The following is a 19,785-nucleotide window of genomic DNA, read 5'->3' as shown; positions in this document are numbered from 1 at the left end:
CAGACTAAAAATGTAATGAAAGACAATGATTTAGGGTAAGTTAACAAATTAATGGATAAAGCGGGAAATATTTATGGTAACTTATAGTAATCGTGGTAAACATGCTTTTCACAAAATGACCTGGGCTGCTGTGATCAGAAACAGAACATTAAGCTAGAAAAATAATCTGGGCATGTTTCTTCTCAAAATAGCTTTACTTTTTCTGCATGTAACTTGTAATGCATAATCTTAGGGAGAAATTTTCGGACAATACAGAAAGAGTAGAGGAACGAGCAGACTCACTCATGACATTGTGTGGAGGTGATGTGCGTGAGCTCCCCCTCTTCTAGCCCACTGCCTGCCGCCACCATATTACATGTGCTTTCTGGCTTTCTGCTTCTTCTGTTTACGTGTACAGCTGTTTGGGTTTTTTAGCAAATGAGCTTATATTATACGTGTAGTTTGAGCCTCCAAACTTCATTTAACTTTTTCTTTATAATGAGCAGTTAGCATTTTCCAGTTTTTCACTAATTACAAACTACACAAATGACTATTTTTTAATAGATGTGGCTGCATTTGTCTCATTTCCCTGGAATAAACTCCTACGAGAAGGGCATGCACATCTTTATTTTGACATCTATGCCTCAAATTCCTTCTAGAAGGTTTACCAGATCATGTTCCATCAACTGTATGTGAATACATCGGATACTATCAATTTCAATCTGAAATTATTTTCTACTGTTGTAATTTGCATACATTTCTTTGATGAATATTCAGTTTTGAGCATCTTTTCATGTATTTGGACACTTGTATTTTCTTTTTTATGAATTGCTGTTTATGAGCTTTGCCCATTTTAAAGCTCTGTGAAGGACTTTAATCCTTTGTCTGCCATTGATAGTGGAGATGTTTTTATTCTGATTTTGTCATTTGAAAACTTTGTTTATAGTATCATGGGATTTTCACTTGTGTTTCAGGGTTTAAATGGAGAATTTTTTTATTTCTCTGTAGTAAGACATCAGTCTTTTCCTTTATGACGTGTTTTTAAAAAATTTTTTTAATGTTTATTTATTTTTGAGAGAGACAGAGACAGAGCATGAGCAGGGGAGGGGCAGGGAGAGAGGGAGACACAGAATCCGAAGCAGCTCCAGGCTCTGAGCTGTCAGCACAGAGCCCAATGCTGGGCTCGAACTCACAGACCTCAAGATCATGACCTGGGCCGAAGTAGGACGCTTAACTGACTGAGCCACCCAGGCGCCCCTGTGACATGTGGTTTTGATGTCAGATTGTCACACACCCCTACCCCAACCCAAGATTATAAAAATATTCTCCCAAATTTCCCTCCAGAATTATATTTTATTTTTATACTTAAATCTGCACTCCATCTGGGATTTATTTTGGTGTCGATTCTCCCACAGTGGCTAACCAGTTGTCCCTGCAGGATGGTTCCTCTTTTATTTTTAAGCTTTATATGGTTTTTATTTCAGCAATTTTAACTCATCATTTATAATTTTCAAATGAAAATATTTATGAATAAGGTTTTTTCAATAAAAATAAACAACGAACTGCTATAGATTTGAGAGTTTTGTTTAAGGGCTTAAACTGATTACATTTTCATTAACATTCTCCGAAAAAATTAGTCTAAATAAAGGGGAGCTTTCCAATTTTAGTAATAATATAAAAGTACCCCTTGTAAAAGAGCCTTTACTTTAAATACAGGTCAGTTTTAATCATCATGCTTTTTAAAGTTTTACAAAAAAGTCTTAGAGATGTGGACAAGCGTTTTAGAGCTTCCGAATGCCACATCTATGGAAATAGCTGTGTGTCACAGCACGGATGGAAGCCATGCTTCTCTCTAGATCTACTTGTCAAGTTTCTAAGACAAGCAAGGGGCAAAGAACAGCTTACATGATGCCACAGGAGTACGGTCACAGTATCCAAACTATGGGCCGTTCTACAGGACAAACAACCCAGTTTCTCCCAGAAAAAAGAGCCTGAGACCCTACAGATTAAAAGACACTTAGGAAACAATATTTACACTTACTTCAATTCTGATTCAAGCAAATTCTAATGTTAATGCTATTTATTAGGTTCAAACTCTAAGTCATCCAGATATAATTATAATAGATACATACGACGTATATAACACAGATGGAGAAATTTGGATATTGATTGGGTACTGAATGATATAAAGGAATTACTGCTAATTTTTTTTAGATGTGATAATGGTGTTGTTGTGGTTTTTAAAAGATCTTTGCCGTTTAGAGATACACAATGAAATACGTATGCAGAATGTTAGTATACACCTTAAACTGTGGAAAAAAAACAACAACCCAGAGTGCTTTGTGAACTTTTCTACATGAATAAATGCATATCTTCAGAGGATCTAGATACAAAGCCTCAGTTATTCCATAACAAGCACAAAGTTTATTTGGAGTCTCCTGATTTGCCTTAGAAATCTGTGGCCCTTGGGGTGCCTGGCTGGCTCAGTCAGAAGAGCATGTGACTCTTAATCTCGGGGTTGTGGGTTTGAGCCCCACTGGGTGTAGAGATTACTTAAAAATAACATCTGTAAAAAAATAACAAAATAAAATCTTAAAAAAAAAGAAAGGAAATCTATGGCCTTTTTGTATGTTGTATCTAATAAACATGAATGTAGCTATTATAGTTTGAAAATAATTTATATTACCCCCATTGAGTAAAACAATACTCCAGGAAGCTGCATCATGTAGTATCATATGGCATGATTACAACCCCCGTCTACCTCATAGATATGCAATCCCTGTCAGAAACCTACAGGACTTTGGGGTGCCTGGGTGGCTCTGTCAGTTAAGCATCTGACTTCGACTCAGGTCATGATCTCGTGGTTTGTGGGCTCGATCCCCACGTCGGGCTCTGTGCTGACAGCTCAAAGCCTGGAGCCTGGATTCTGTGTCTCCCTCTCTCTCTGCCCCTCCCCTGCTCACACACACACACACACACACACAATCTCTGTCTCTCAAAAATAAAAAAAAAAAAATTTTTAAACAAACGTACGGGACTTTAATTAAAATAGAGCTTACACGGTGGCTTAGCTTGGTGCTGCCATAACAAAATACCACTGATTAGGTGGCTTAAGCAACAGAAATATATTTTCTCACAGACTGGATGCTGGGAATTCCAATACCAAGATGCCAGCAGTGCTGGTGTCTGGTGAGGATTTTGTCCTTGAGTTGTAAACAGCCACCTGCTCTCTGTATCCTCACATGGCCTCTCCTCGGTGTGTATGCTTAGAGAGAGAGCATGAGCAAGCTCTCTGGTGTTTCTTTTTATAAGGACACTAATCCTATTGGATCAGGACCCCGCCCATATGACCTCTTTTAACTTTAATTATGTCCATAAAGGCCCTGTCTCTAAATACAGGCGCGTTGGGGGTTGGGTCTCCAACGTATTAATTCTGGAGGCAGACAAACATTCAGTCCATAACACACAGTATTTACATGGGCTAGGATCGTATGCTACCCCACGGGTACATTTAACATACCTGTGGGGTGACAGCTAATTCCATTTAAGACATAATCCTCCACTCACAGAATCCAGATATGGGGGATCCAGCACCAATGGATCAGCCAGTGGTTCAACACAATCCTCAGGGACAGAGCCCCAACCCCACGGGGTATTGTCCTGAGCAGCTGCCTTCACTGAGTTTTTCACGCTCTAGCAGGCCACCTATCGAGCAGTCTCAATTTCCTTTCTTCCTCCATAGAGGAGGGAAGTCCTAGAGAACCCCTCCTCAATGAGGCCATTGGCTTGAGCCGAGGAAGAAGTGCTGGTGCAACAGAGATAGGTGGCACGCACCTGTGAATGTAACTTGCTCATGCCTTCTGGACTTCCTAGAATTGATTCTAAGTGTGCTGTGTCCATAGTACATTGGATCGGTGCTCGGGCTTTGTGAATCAGTGCTGATCATAGTATAAGATGCACTGCTTTTGGTATCCCTTCTATAGGCATTCATACTCTACTAGGAACCAGTAGTGTCCAGGAGATGCTTTTCAGAGAGTAGTTCTCTGCCATGGAGGGCATGACCCCACACAGAATCCTTCAGGTCTGCTCTACAACTCCTCTGTTGCAGTTGCCAGAGACTCCACACAGCATTCTTCCCTTTCACAGATACCTTTAACACAATCGAGTCAACCAAATCCTATGGCCTAGGTAGCAGGACGGCTTGTGTTTCAGCTAGGACCTGCCGCAGAGCCCTCTTGCCTCTGGGCCCCACTTGGAACTGGTAGCCTTCCAGGTCACTTGATAAATGGATTGGAGCAGGATTCTCCAGTGCAATGTACGCTGTCGCCAAAATCCAAGGAAGCCCACTGAGTCCTGCACCTCTTAGTGGGACAAGCAATTTATCTTTCAGGGGAAATGTCTCTATGCCCCTAACCATTGGAGCTCTAAAGTCTTTACCAATGTGATAGTCCCCTGAACGTTTATGGAGTTCATCTCCGTCCCTCTGACATTCGTGTGCTTATAAGGCATTTGGGATACCTGCTAGTTCCTGCTCACCAGGTCTCACTTAATGAAGACATCAGTATAGAGAGCCAGCATGGGATTCTTGAGAATGTCGAGATGATCAAGGTCCTAACAGACTATATTATAACAGAGCAGGAGAGGTCACACAGCTCTTGGGCAAGACAGTGAATGCTGTCCTTGGTATGTGAAGACCTACTGCTTTGATCCTTCCTATTGATAGAGATCAAGAACAATCTGTTGACCAGATCAATAGGTGCTTATCGATGCCAGCACCATATTGACTTGTACCACATTCAGCATGGCGGCTGATCCCTGCAGTTCCTTTGGTGTGTACACTGTTCCCTGTTCTCAATTCTTCCCACTCAGGAATGTAATTGTCTTCACTTCTGCTTTAGACTCTGCTCTCTGGGGAATCCATGCTGAAGTGTTGGAGCCTCCAGTGATCTAGAAAGCAGACCTTTAGGAAGGGGCTGTAAAGTTGCCTGACTCACTGTTCTGATTCCTCACCTTCCATTGAGAAAATGGGGTCCCTGCTGCCTTCCAGCCAGAGAAAGAGGAGGAAGAACAGAGTGAAGCCTGGTATATTAGTGAGCAGGCTCCCGCTGTTACCACGTGCAATGGGTTGTGTGATCCTGTTACATTTGTTGTGTAGATGAAGAAAAAGTCTAAGAGAGGTTAACTAACATACCCAAGCTAGTAAACTAAAAAGCTAGAAAACAGAAGCTAGTAAGCAAAAAAGCAGTTGTTGGAAACCAGGTCTGTCTGACGCTAAAGCTCATTTTCCCCTCCTACCGCCTGTCTTCTCTCGGGAGTAACTATGACAGATGGCGGAGGCCCTCGTTACACATCCTGGAAAGTTACACCGAAGGGTGGGTGGGCCTCTGCCAGCTCAGGAAAGAAAATGGCCTTCTGAGGGGACCGAGTAGCTCGTGCACAGTCCAGGAGGCCTAGGAACTGTCGGTGCGGAATAGGGGGTGGGAAAACGGCTACTGCAGAGGCTGAGCCCAGGAGGGAAGATGAGGCCGGAGCTTGAAAGGTGCCCGGTGAATGTCGGGAAGCCAGTGTAGGAGTCTGAAGAGGGAAACTTCGGGAAAAGATGTCGGCTGTGTGAATGTTGCCGGTGTGCAGGAAGGATAAAGGAAAGAAGATTTAGGGAGGTTTCTGGTTTTCTTAGATTGTTCTGGCATTGTTCTTCAGGTGTCCTAGCATTTCCCTCCTTAGAACAAGGATCTTCCGGGGCACCTGGGTGGCTCAGTAAGTTAAGCATCTGACTTTGGCTCAAGTCATGACCTCACAGCATGAGTTTGAGCCCCTCGTTGAGTTCTGTGCTGACAGCTCAGAGCCTGGAGCCTGCTTCAGATTCTGTGTTTCCCCTCTGTCTCTGCCCCTCCCCCGTTGACTCTCTCTCTCTCTCTCTCTTTCTCTCTCTCTCTCAAAAATAAATAAAAACATTAAAATTGAAGAAAGAAAGAAAGAGAAAGAAAGAAAGAAAGAAAGAAAGAAAGAAAGAAAGAAAGAAAGAAGGAAGGAAGGAAGGAAGGAAGGAAGGAAGGAAGAAAGGAAGGAAGGAAGGAAGGAAGGAAGGAAGGAAGGAAGGAAGGAAGGAAGAAAAAATGTCCTAGGGAAAAGATGTGTGGAATTGAATAGAAAAAAATAGCTATTGGGGTACCTGGGTGATTCAGTAGGTTAAGGGTCATGAAGTCATGATCTCACAGTCATGAGATCGAGCCCTGCTTTGGGCTCAGCACTGAGCATGGAGCCTGCTTGGGATCTCTCTCTGCCTCTCTTTCTGCCCTCCTCCACTTATTCTCTCCCTCTCTCTCTCTCTCTCTCTCTCAAAATAAATGCATAAACTAAAAACAATTGCATTAAAAAATAGCTGTTGAGGCATTCTGCTCCCTCTCAATTCTCTGTTAACACGAATACTATTTTTTCAGAAGCAGCCGGATTATCCTTCTTTTGTTTTTCTTGCTCTTTAAATCTTGGTATCATAATAAGCCAGCTCACTTTATTTACAAGGCTTTGAAATGTGTTTGTTGCTTCAGTGATAGAAGTCTACACAATCTTCTAAACCCAGTAAGGCTAGTTATTGTATTTGGTAAACTATGCTGATGAAGTTAGTAGTGAGATTACTGGAGTGGCTTTGACAATGACTTTGGCAGACATTCTGTTCTGTTCCCTTTTTTTCTTGATAGTATACAATGTTGTCAGGGCAAGTCCCATTCCAATCTCACGACAAAAGTTTGACATGTACCAGTGCAGTGGAGATCATGAAGAAAATTAAAAAAGGAGACTTCTCCTTTGAAGGAGAAGCCTGGAAGAATGTATCCCAAGAAGCTAAAGATTTGATCCAAGGTAAGAATCTGATGCAATTTTACATTTTGTATGATGTGTAGTGATTAAAGTGGAATCATACTCATTGTGCATATATTTATTTGTTAATTACTCATGGAGCTTACATGTGTTCTAGAAGGTTTCCAGGTTAGTCTACTGAACCTTTTTTTTTTTTTTTAATTTTTTAAAATATTTATTTTTGAGAGAGAGACAAAGCGTGAGCCAGGGAGGGGCAGCAAAAGAGGGAGACACCAGAATCCGAAGCAGGCTCCAGGTTCTGAGCTGTCACTACAGAGCCGGACTCAGGGCCAGAACTCACGAACCACGAGATCATGACCTGGGCGGAAGTCCAGCACTTAACTGACTGAGCCAGCCAGGCGCCCCGGCCTTATTTTTTTTCTTGTCAGAACTCTGTCCCTTTACAGTAGTCTTACCCACATGCACAGGGTCCGCAGTGTCTCAATCTAACACCTCCACAATGAACTGACACTATTTTAGTATCCTTTCCCCCCAAATATGCCTCTTCCCATCCCCCTCTTGCACTGCCAAGCAGCCAAATTACCAAGACAGAAACTGGACGTCACCGTACGTCCCGCACCTTCCTTGCCTTCCGCAGCCACTCAGTGCTGCAGGTTCGGTGTCTCTCCTCACCACCTCCTGCGGTTCACATGGCCGCCCTCAGGTCTTGCCATCCTTCCTCTCCTGAGATCCCACACCATCCTTTCAGCCTGTCTCACTTCCTCTGACTTTACCTGTCCGTTATCGACCAGCAGAGCGACCTTCCTCGTATCCAGACGTGCTCATGCCTCTCTTCTGTTAAAAATCCTTCAGAGAGTCCCTTTAGCTTCAGGTCAGACTCCTATATGGGAGCATTTGAGATTCAAAGTCCTTGGTGACCTGGCCCTGCCTGCCTATGCTTCCTGTTACCCTTACTCTGCCTTTGAATTCTTCAAATGTGCCGGCCCTCAGATTCCTGTGTGACTTTACTCTGGCGCTTTGTAATTCCTGGGGCATCCCTCTTCGTTGAGCCCACCTGTACCCATCCCCCCAGGACTCATCTTCTGGAAGCCTTCCGGGGTGCCCCCACTCTCTGGTCAGAGCCCTTCCCTTGGGCGGCTAACACACTGTGCCTGGGGATTTTGCTATTGCGCTCGTCCCCTGATGCTGTCCTAGTTGGTTTTGTCTGTACATCAACTCAGAGCTCCTCTTTGTGTCTCCCTCTCCATATCTCCCCTGCCTTACGGCACTTACTGACTTGTACAAGATGTTTGTACACGAGGGGCGCCTGGGTGGCTCAGCCAGTTAAGCGTCCGACTCTTGATTTGGGCTCAGGTCATGATCTCACAGTTCACGCCATGGAGCCCCACGTCAGGCTCTGAGCTGACAGTGCAGAACCTGCTTGGGATTCTCTCTCTTCCTCTCTTTTTGCCCCTCCCCCCTTCACAAGCACACACGTGCACGCTCCCTCTCTCTCAAAATAAATAAATAAACATTAAAAAAAGGATTGTTTGTACACATATGAAGCACACCTAGGTGTTCTTTGTTCCCTTGGAGCTTCCCATTCGCCAGTGGACGTCTTTATGTTGTGTGCTCATTTTCTCCTGATCAAGAAGCCAGTTAGCCTACAGCAGACATAGGCTGTTGTAGGCCTTCTCATCAATTAGCACCCAGCATTTACTAGGAGATCTAAATGTATATGAAAATGTAATTACCTTAGTAGGAGTTTGAAGCCTTATGGAAACCATTGTGTCATGTGAACCTCATTGAGATTTATGTCTGAAGCAACAAATCATAAAATAAAAATATCTCAATTATTCCCATAGGACTTCTCACAGTCGATCCAAATAAAAGGCTTAAAATGTCAGGCTTGAGACACAATGAATGGCTTCAAGATGGCAGTCAGCTGTCCTCAAATCCTCTGATGACTCCAGACATTCTAGGATCTTCAGGGGCTGCTGTGCAAACCTGTGTGAAAGCCACCTTCCACGTAAGGCCCTGGGCTCTGCACACATAGGGCGGGTTTGAATCATGACCTCAGAGACACATCCTTAGTGGTGCATTGAAAATAATGCGGTTGGTTTTTTTTTAAGTTTAGGTATGTTTTTATAAATCCCTTCGTGATATAAACACATGGATTAACACAAAGTGTGTGGGGCATCAGAGTCACTGCTGACCCACAAGCACTCATATGACATTTAGAATGAGCTTGTGAGATGGGGCAGTCGTGTGACATTTGAGTAGTTGAAAGTTTTCGGGAGATCATGAAAACAATAGGCTTCATATTGGAACTTTTCTCTCTCAAATAAGCTGAATCATTTTCTTTGAAAGCCATAAATAAACATTAGGAGCGAAGGCACATGTGAAAGTCTGTTCACTTAACAACCATTGACACATCACATATCCTCGAGGCTGCGGGGGACGTGTCGTCAGAGGACACGCATTTGTACCAAGCAGCTGCTAATGCTTTAAGATAATCGCATAAGGAATAGGTGAGTTCCGGAGAAGTACAATTACCTCTGAAGGGATCATCTTGAGAGAGGAAAAAGGACAGTTTCTTCTTCAGCGGCAGACGTGGATCAAAAATTAATGAACGAGGATACCATTGAGGTGCGCAGGGAGTGACTGCGAAGGTTGTAGCAGATGGTCGCCCATCTTCCCGGTGGTATTTGAGGCAAAGTGATCAGTAGTAGCCCCAGTGACACCCAAGCTGGAGACCAAGAAAAGTAGGGACAGGCTGCTGGGAGGAGTAACCAGGCTGAGGCATGTGGCGCTCAGCCTTTCTGTGTAGATGAAGTGTCCAAGATCCACCCGGATTACCCCGACTTGGAAGTGGAGAGCAGGGGCCCGTAATGGATCAGGTCTGCTCTGTCCTGGGGTTTTGTGGTCAGAATTTTTTTATTTTATTTTATTTTATTTTATTTTATTTTATTTTATTTTATTTTATTCTATTTTATTTTATTTTATTTTATTCTTATTATAAGTTTATTTATTTATGTATTTTGAGAGAGAGAGACATGGGAGGGGGGGGAGAGAGAGAGAGAGAGAGAGAGAGAGAGAGAGAGAGAGAGAGAGAATGAGAATCCCAAGCAGGCTCGTCACTGTCAGTACAGAGCCCCATGCGGGGCTCGGACCCACCAACCATGAGATCATGACCTAAGCCGATGCTTAACCACCTGAGCCACCCAGGCGCCCCTGTGGTTGGATTTAAATCTCAGACGCAGGACCAGTAAAAGTAATGGGGGTTGGAGAGGGGGTGGTTAGTGTTTTTTACTGAGAGGTAGCGCTGACCTCGTCAAAAGATTGAGGAAGAATCAGGACTCCTGAGCAGCCTGGCTGGTTTGATTTACGAGGAGCCCTGGGGACTCTTCCCCTGAGCTTGTGCGTCCTGCCAGGAGGTTGGCAAGTACCGGTTTTAAGGACTTTGTTCCCAAAACAACTTGGAGCCGTGGTTGCCAACCGAAAGTTGTCTTCTTCTAGAAGTCAGACGTGCCGGAAAGCATCAGCCCCTTTGCCTTCACAGAGGCTCCCTCTCTTTCTCCCCTAGGCCTTTAACAAATACAAGAGAGAGGGGTTTTGCCTGCAGAATGTCGATAAGGCCCCTCTGGCCAAGAGAAGGAAAATGAAGAAAACCAGCACCAGCACAGAGACGCGCAGCAGCTCGAGCGAAAGCTCCCACTCGTCCTCCTCCCAGTCCCACGGGAAGACCACCCCGACGAAGACACTGCAGCCCGGCCACCCCGCCGACGGCAGCAACCCGGACACCCTCTCCCACTTCTCGGACTGAGCGCCGGCGGGCGGAGGGCAGGACTGTCGCCGCCGACGACCCATCGCACCCGCGTGCCCTCAGCCTGTGCCTGAGGTGACGTCGTGCGCTTTTAAAAACGTGCCCTGTTGGTCTTCGCGGAACCTGCCTCTTAGGGAGTTGTTTTCAGGCAAACCCAACTGGTTGCCCGTGTCCAAAAAGCACTGCACGGAGAATGTTACTGTGAACAGAGCACACGTTTTACTGTTGAGTGACCTGGCGTGACGCCAACAGGACTGTTCCTGAAAGAGCAGGGGTGTCTGTAAACCTACTTAGGGACGGGTCAGGTTCGAGCTGCTTACAAAACGAGTCTCGGGTGTTCCAGACGTCCGCCCGCAGGAGTCACACGTATGGTGATGATGATGCCTTTTGCTTTGCCTCGGGGACCGTGTGGCCTTTTAAGAGATGGGCCCCCGCGGAGCAGTGCAGAGATTGTGTAGTGAATTTGATGCGTGGCGTTCGCTCATTTCCTGAGAGAGGGTTTTAACTTATTGTCTTTGTTTTATGGTCGCCTACGATGGTAACCTGGTGTTATGAGTCCTTTTCTAAAAAGTAAAAGAAAAAAAAAAAAGATACAGGAACGTAAGGTCCCATACTCTGTATTGGGGACCCGTCTGACATGCATGCTAAGCTACATACGGTTTTAATTTCGCACTGCTCTTTCCTGGCAGGTTGTTTTAATGGTTATTGCCAAATATTGAGGTACACGTCTCTGTTTTAAGTAATACTGCACTTTGTAAAAGACTATGGATAAAGCAAACTATTTTATAAAGTGCACCGTTTAAAGCACACGTGCTGCATTTTTGCCCATTTTTCCATCATCTGCTTTAAATTTGTCCTCACGTCCCCCTTCTACCTTGTCTGCGACAAGCGGAATGGGCATAATCACGATCCACTTAGGCACCGATGCGAAGAAAATCGAAAGGAAAATTCTATGAAACACTGTGCTTCACATCTGTGTACTGCGTTGTGCTGCAGCGAGGCATGCCCTCCCGGAGTCGGATATTATGTACATACTCTTTTAGAATCATGACTCTGACTTGTCTTGAAATTTTTCTGTTAAATTTTAAATGCAGAGACCATATTTTATAAACTTCCGCAGAGCCCTTTTGTTGCTCCAAAGTTCTGAATTCCTACAGAAAGCAAGTACTATGTGATGGAGACCTTTCACCAAAAGATTGCTTCCTTTTCAAATACAAGGAATTCATTCCCTATGCAAAAAAAAAAAAAAAAAAAAAAAAAAAAAAAAAAAAAAAAGATAGGATTTGTACGTTGTATTTTCTTTTAAAGCCATCACAGGAAATGTCAGGACTGAGAAAAGTGATCTTGGCTGTGTTTACAAGAATCATGCTTAAAAAGATAATGCCCAACATGTTTATTTTATAATTTTTGTTAGTGATAACCTCTTGAGCATTGGTTTGGAATTTGGGCATGATATTTATTTATTCCTTTCTTGAGATAATAGCAGCATTAATTTCAAACAGTTACGAATACTAAAAATATTGCACTCTATGTAATAGTAGTATATTTATTACTAAATCAATGTACATATTAATAGCACAGGCAAAAAATGGCAAATATTAAAATATTTTCAAAATACTGTATCACTCTGTTCGCATTTTTGTCCGTGAAGGTTATTGGAAATGACTTTTTAGACTTTTTAGCGGCCCAAATGGCTATATAATTCTCACGAGTCAATGAAGCTTTTGTGCTCCTAGCTTTCAGTCATTCCTGGTAATGATGGGAAATCTTACATGAATTATTACCACCATATAGCTAATTCACAAAATGTGATTTCCTCAGGCATGGAATTATAATAACCAAGAAAATGTCCGTTTGTATCTATAGTTATGTTAAATAGATTTGGAAATGTCTAAGTTAGCTCTTCAGGTCATTTTTTTTTTAACTGTGCATCCTAGTAGAAAAGACTACTTGCAGAGTATAAACTAAACGGACTTTGTTGCTAATGGAAAACGATCCAGAAAATGGTCAGTGTAATGATTGAAGATGTCATTGACTCCTGGATGTTGAAATTGAGGGGTTTCATTTTCGTTTATTTTCATTGCCTCTTCTTCAGAAGGACTTGACAGAAAATGAAATGGGTAAAAAGGCAGAGTAAGAAGAGGAAGGAAGGAGCAGCTAATCCATCGCAATGAGGGTCTCTGAATAATCTAGAATGGGCTTTTGAAAAGACCTAAGAGCACTCGGGGTGGTGCCCCATGTCAAATACCTTCATCCCCACCCTGCTTATGAATTCCAGAAAGACAGCCTCTGATGCTAAGCTTGCAGTGGTTACACTGTGTGCAAACTGTCACCGCCCAGTGACTTGGATTCTAAAATTCACAACACTTTCACTTAGTCACATCAGAAGTAAACGAAGAAATATTTTATATGAAAATACTTCATATGAACTCTTTCTTAGTGTTAGGAGTAGAATAGAAGTAGATCCAAAAAAGCCCCCAATATATAAATACATTAATTTCTCTTTATAATATTAATTTTGGAGATAAGGCGAAATCACCCCTTCCTTTTTCCCTTATTGATTTTATTGCATGTCGTTTTCATACCATCATAGACCCTGATTCAAATATTTTATAACTATATATGGCTAATGGAGAGTCAAGAATAAGAAAAGGAAAGTAGTAGAGGAAATAAATTTTAAAAGACCCATTTCTTCTAACTACTATGCCAGATCCTGTGGCTGACTGAGTTAAATTAGCTATTTTGAAATTCATTAATTCTTCCAAACCTCTATAAAATAATAAGTCAATGAGCCACTGGAACAAGTGAGTTCATTTCAAACATGCTTGTTTGTGTTGGAGTTGCAGATTCATTTACCTGTGAAAAGCTGCTTTTTCATTTTTTTATATTGCTACTGATTTCTTAAAAAAAAACTATGTAAAGGGCTACATTTAAAATGTAAGTTTGGGGCACCTGGATGGCTCAGCCTGTTAAGCGTCCAACTTCGGCTCAGGTCATGATACCAGGTTTTATGGGTTCGAGCCCCACATAGGGCTCTGTGCTGACAGCTCAGAGCCTGGAGCCTGCTTCAGATTCTGTGTCTCCCTCTCTCTCTGACCCTCCCCCGTTCATGCTATGTCTCTCTCTGTCTCAAAAATAAATAAAGGTTAAAAAAAAAAAAGGTTTTTTTTAAATAAAAAAAGACAAGGAAATGTAAGTTAAATATGAACCCAATGCTATAGCTTTGTTTTCCTGCTTGTAGGTAGATGGGGAAATCGTCATTTCTCTTGTTTCCTTTGTTTAAAATCCAGGAAGGTTGACGAACATGACATTCTTAACGGCGGTTTTATTTTTGACTTTCCATGGGGCTGGTCACGCAAAATGTGCACTGTCGTGTTGAAATATATGTGACAATTATCCTCATGAAAGACCTTCTGGTTGTGTAGACCTTAGATCATTCATAACAGTTTATTTTAGGCGCTGTAGTGCTAGCCTATTTGCTGAAGTTATAAACACCAGTAAAAGGAGAGATTAAGTGTACAATAATTCTCATTCTCCTGATGAGTAAGAAGGGAAATACAGAGGGTGCCACATTACATGTAAAGGTAATGCTTTAGTACTAAAGTTTTGAAAAATATCCCTAAGAACTTTACAGCATGAATTTTTAAAAAGAAGAAGAGGAAAGCACATTCGAACATACTTAGAAAAAATTTTGAAAGACTGGCATTTTAACGGATAGCAGGTGTACTTCTGTCTCAAGGGGTATGTATGCATCCTTGGGTGTGGAATTGAAAACTTGCCGAAAATAAGCTACAGTAATCCACGTAATTATGTAAATTCTTCCACAGCCTTCATAAAGATAAGAATTCGTCTTCCTAGAAAGTAAGAGGGATATAAAAAGATGAGAAACATTGTTGTTCTTCTGTGTGAGCGATTAAGGGGGACAGTGGTGTCACAAAATTCAGACGAATGCCATTCCGCCCATCGCCATCTGTGGTGTCTTCACGGACTGCAGCAACTGTGCTTTCCCTTGCTTTCCAATGGTACAACCGCACACGTGAGTGTTTCCCTACACTGATACTTTACTCCCCACTTCTTAACACACCCATGTGCTGACTAATGTTCATGGATTGTAATTAACATCAGAGAAATCCTTGATGGGGGCAGAGAAGGGAACATTTGGGGATGAAAGGGCTATAGGAAAAGGGAAATACTGGCCCTGTGGGAAAATGAGCAGCTTTACATCTCGGAGGTACAAACAATTGCTATGAACATGGACAGAGGGTGACTTTACAAAAAGGCCACTTCAGTAGCCATGTGTATAAATCTCTTTTAATCATTGTATCTACTGGGTCGGTAGGTGAACTTATTTAGCATGTCTATACAGGCTTTGTAAGATGGTTATTTTTTGCTAGGAGGCCCATGTGATTGCTTTCTCCTCTCTTTCCCTGTTCCCTCTCCAACTGTTCCTACTGCTTTCTGCCATGGAGACCATTGACGTTCCGTAGCCAAAGAGACCAGTCCAAATGGAGCACTAAGGGTACATGTAGGTAGTGATCATATTCTTTAAAAATTTTAGGGGCGCCTGGGTGATTCATTCGGTTAAATGTCCGACTTTAGCTCAGGTCGTGATCTCACAGTTCGTGAGTTCGAGCTCTGCCTTGGGCTCTGTGTTGACGACTCCAAGCCTGGAGCCTGGTTGGGATTCTGTGACTCTCTCTCTCTCTCTCTGTCTGCTCCTCCCCTGCTCACACTCTGTCTGTCTCTCTCTCTCTCTCTCTGTCTCTCAAAAATAAATAAACAAATTTTTTTCTAATTTTAATGCAGTATAGCATATAAAGTGCACAGATCTTAAGTGGACAGCTCAGTGAACGTTAACTTATGTATGTACCCTCATAACCATCACCTCAATCAAGATAAGGCTCCCATTCCATACTCAAACTTAACTACTGTTCTTCTGGCTTCTGTCTCCTGTAGACTTGTTTGCCTGCCCTTGTGTCTGGTTGGGTTTGATGATCATCGTATCTGTGAAATTCAACTACGTCGGTGCATGCAGCCATAACAATAGTCGCTCTTTTTCATTGCTATGTATTATTCCATCAGATGAGTATATCCCCATTTATTTATCCATTCTAATGTTGATAGACATTTGGGTTCATAATTTTTAGCTTTTTTGTCTAAAGCTGTCACGAACGTTCCTGTGCGTAACTTTTGGTGGATATGTACATTCATTCCCTTGGGTTTATACATAAGGATGAAACTTACTGAATCATAGGATGGATGCATATTTAGCTTAAAGATGTTGCCAAATAGTTTCCAACAGCTGTCGCACCAATTTACACTCCCACCAGCAATGTGTGAGTGGCGAAGTTGTATTTCCTTGTGGTTGTAGCCATTCTGGCGAAATTGTATTTCCTTGTGGTTTTAGGCATGCTGGCAAGTGTGGATTCTGTTGTAGTTTTAATTTGCATTTCCCTGAGAAGCAGCGACAAGTAGAGCACCCTTTTATATCTTTATTAGCCGTTTGGACATTCTCACTTGTTGAGCACCTACTCAAGTCCCTTAATAAGTTATAGTTATTTGCTTGTCTGTCTTTTTCCTATTGGTTGGCAGGGGCTCTTTATATTTTATTGGTATGAAGTTTTTGTCTGATGTGTTGTTATAAATCTCTTCTCTTTGGTTTGCTTTTTCACTTTCCAATCGATGTCCTTTGATGACTAGAAAGTTCTAATTTTTGTGAGGTGCAGTATACCCGTTTTTTATGGTTAGTGATTTTTGTGTCCTGTTTCATAAATCTTTACCCCAAGATTCTTATTCTTCTAAAAGCTTTATTTTATCATTCACATTAGATCTGTGATCCATCTAGCACTCGTATTTGTGCATGGTGTGAGATACTACAAAGTTTACTTATTCCATGAGTGTTCACTTGACCTAGTACAGTGTCTTGAAAATCTCAGTGCATTGCAGTTGTAATTTTTATAGTCTTCCCATCTGGTAATGTAAGATCTCTAACTTTGATATTCTTCTGGATAGTCTCGGCTATTTTTAACGCTTTGCATTTCCATATACATTTGTTTTTATTTTTTTTATGTTTATTTATTTTTGACAGAGAGAGAGAGAGAGACAGAGTATGAGCAGGGGAGGGGCAGAGAGAGAGAGGGAGACACAGAATCTGAAACAGGCTCCAGGCTCTGAGCCATCAGCACAGAGCCCGATGTGGGGCTCGAACTCACAGACTGTGAGATCATGACCTGAGCTAAAGTCGGACGCTCAACCGACTGAGTCACCCAGGCACCCCTTCCATACACATTTTGGAAACAGGTTGTTGTTTTCCTTGGGGAGGTTACCTATTAGGGTTTAATTGGTATGGCATTAAGTTATAGAGATCAATTTCAGGAGAATTTATATTTTCTCAATTTTGAGTTTTGTAATCCACAGACATGGTATATCTCTTTATTTAATTAGATCATCTTGGGGCGCCTGGGTGGCACAGTCGGTTAAGCGTCCGACTTCAGCCAGGTCACGATCTCGCGGTCCGTGAGTTCGAGCCCCGCGTTGGGCTCTGGGCTGATGGCTCAGAGCCTGGAGCCTGTTTCCGATTCTGTGTCTCCCTTTCTCTCTCTCTGCCCCTCCCCCGTTCATGCTCTGTCTCTCTCTGTCCCAAAAATAAATAAACGTTGAAAAAAAAAATTAATTAGATCATCTTTACTTTGTCTCAACAAGGTTTTAAGATTTACATGTGGAGGTTAGATTTATCTTTAGATTTTTGATATTTATATGTTATCTAATTATTGTTCATTAGTATGTAGAAACATAATTATTTTCCATACTGCCTTTGCATCTCTCAACCTTACTAACTTCACTTTAATTATACTAATTCTATAGATTCTTTTGTATTTCTTCATGTATACACTCATATCTCCTAAAAATAATGATAGTTTCACTTCTCCGTTTCCAATTTTTCTTTTTTTCCCTTACTGAGCTGACTAGACTTCTGGCAAAATCTTGAATAGAATGGTGACAGTGGACCTCTTTAGCTAGTTCCTAAACTCAAAATAAGAACTCAGTATTTTACCATTCAATATGATGTTTGCTGTAAATTCTTTAATAGATACCACTTGCCAAATTAAGGGTTTTTTTTCTCCTAGTTTTCTGAGAGTTTTAATTAAATGCTTGTTCTGCCTCTTCTGAGATGACCACGTGGTTTTTCTCTTTCGTTCTCATCTGGTGATTAATTACAGTAATTGATTTTCAGATGTTGCATTCCTGGAATAAACACACAAGCTACTCTGTTGTGGCCCAGAGCAGAAATCTGATGGTAATCATTTTCAGTCGCCAAAGTCATTTTCCCCACAGTGGCTTCTTGCAGTGATAACTTGGTTGTCATGGGTTCACATAGGAGGAAACCCAGTTTATTCATTTGTTCCTTCACACGCGTCTTTTTGAGCTCCTGCTCAGGCCAGGTACTATTCTCGACATGGGTAATACAGCAGGAAATAAGATTTCGGCCACTTTGGGAGTTAGAGCCTCTCATTTCCTAGAAGGACTGCTCCCAAAGGGTTTCTGTGTTGTACTATTTCAAGAGTTTTTCTTGTGTGTGGGTGAATGAGAGACAGGCTGAGCTCAAGGCCCTTAGGATGACAACACCTTCCGAGTTTATAAAAATATTTTTAGGCTTTTAAAAAATTCTGCAGAGATTAACCCACTTCACAGTGGGTTAATCTTTTGAAAAGCTAAGGCATTATGCCTACCTCCCTATCTGCGAGTTTCTACATCATAGGGACAAGACAAACACTTGAGAGACTTACTTTGGAGCAGAAGTAAGTGACAATTCTAGTTAAAACTCCAGGAACTCGTTCAGGGAGAACAAACATAGCTCTGAAAGCGAATCCTTCCGTGAGTGTCCATATGTGATCCAGTCAGCCCACTTGTGGTTTCTCATTTTAACTTCGGATTTTACCAAACATTTCACATGCTACAAAGCACTTATTAAGTGCTAAAAAAAATACTGAAAATAGTAAAAGATATGGCTTGCTTTTCCCAGTCTTCCAGAATAGCTTAAATGTCACTGGTACCAAGAGAAAAAACATAACCTGAGCATATGTTACTGTTAAGATATTGTGATCAAATCAAGAATTTTAGTCCTGTTTTTTGTTATTCTTTCCCACTTTAGAAACTTCACATATTCTGGGGAATGGTAATTCGTAGTTCCGATTGTAATCCATTTTCATGCGATCAAAAGGCAGTCCAAGAACTAGAACATCATGCATAGTAGCTCTGTAGAAGCTGGACTACACCCATGAGGACAGACCGAGAATCTTGAACACCTGTGATGTGGTGCCCTGGGAATTACAACCCTTTTGGAATGGTTTACGAACTGCCAGTTAAAATAGACTGACTGGCTCAGTCAGTCGAGCATCTGACGTCGGCCCAGGTCATGATCTCGCTGCTCGTGGGTTCAAGCCCCGCATCAGGCTCTGTGCTGACACTCGGAGCCTGGAGCCTGCTTCATAATCCGTGTCTTCCCTCTCTCTCTCTCTCTCTCTCTCTGCCTCTCCTCTGCTCACACCCTGTCTCTCTCTCTCTCAAAAATTAACATTTAAAAATTTTCTTAAATAATAAAAAAATAAAGTAGACAAAGCCAAACACAAAAAGCCACTTATTGTGTAAGCTCCTGTATATGAAATGTCCATAACAGGCCTATCCATCAAGATAGAAAGTAGATTAGAGATTTCCAGAGGATGATGGGAGACAGAAATGGGAAGCGACTGCTAATGCATGTAGGTGATGAGGTTTGGGGGTGATTAAAACATTCAGAATTACATAGGGTAATGGTTGTACAAACCGCTGACCTGTACGCTTTAGATGGGAAATTTTGTGTTATGTGAACGTTACCCTAATTTTTAAAAAATCATACACACGCATGCACACACACACAATCAGCCAGAGGAGATGGAGTCATGTTGATGTAGTCAGTGCTAACACCTTGCTCTTCCGACAAAGCCATCTCCACTGTCGTTTAAAGTGGCAACAAGCCTGTTTGAAGCATAATTAATACTATGGCTGGAGAGTCTTCGCTAAAAAGAGAAATTAAGTTTTGAGGGACAGAGTGAATGTGTTGCCTGCAGAGAACCCCCAAACTGCAGCCTACCAGGGGACACCTCCCAGTTTTGGGTAACGTTTGGGTAGATACCAGAATGCTGTGT

The 19,785-nt window shown here is 42.1% G+C and overlaps 1 protein-coding gene across 13 annotated transcripts in view; it reads left to right on the top strand.

Annotated features, from left to right (window-relative positions):
- RPS6KA5 (ribosomal protein S6 kinase A5) overlaps nucleotides 1-16,347 on the top strand; it is a 183,102-nt gene extending 166,755 nt beyond the window's left edge. For 7 of the 13 annotated variants that reach the window (XM_045451867.1, XM_045451871.1, XM_045451869.1 and 4 more), the window contains 3 exons: nucleotides 6,678-6,837; nucleotides 8,640-8,803; nucleotides 10,361-12,222. In XM_045451867.1, coding sequence (XP_045307823.1) covers nucleotides 6,678-6,837; nucleotides 8,640-8,803; nucleotides 10,361-10,600 — 564 coding nt within the window. In that variant the 3' untranslated portion in view covers nucleotides 10,601-12,222. Of the gene's footprint in view, nucleotides 1-6,677; nucleotides 6,838-8,639; nucleotides 8,804-10,360; nucleotides 12,223-14,427; nucleotides 14,672-15,556 lie in introns of those variants that run through there. The other 6 variants (XR_006705258.1, XR_006705257.1, XM_045451868.1 and 3 more) reach the window with 6 other exon arrangements.
- Nucleotides 16,348-19,785: the final 3,438 nt, after the last annotated feature.

The sequence above is a fragment of the Leopardus geoffroyi genome, chromosome B3, assembly GCF_018350155.1.
Source record: "Leopardus geoffroyi isolate Oge1 chromosome B3, O.geoffroyi_Oge1_pat1.0, whole genome shotgun sequence".
NCBI classification, from domain to species: Eukaryota; Metazoa; Chordata; class Mammalia; order Carnivora; family Felidae; genus Leopardus; species Leopardus geoffroyi.
This window is presented reverse-complemented; position numbering and strand designations above follow the sequence as displayed.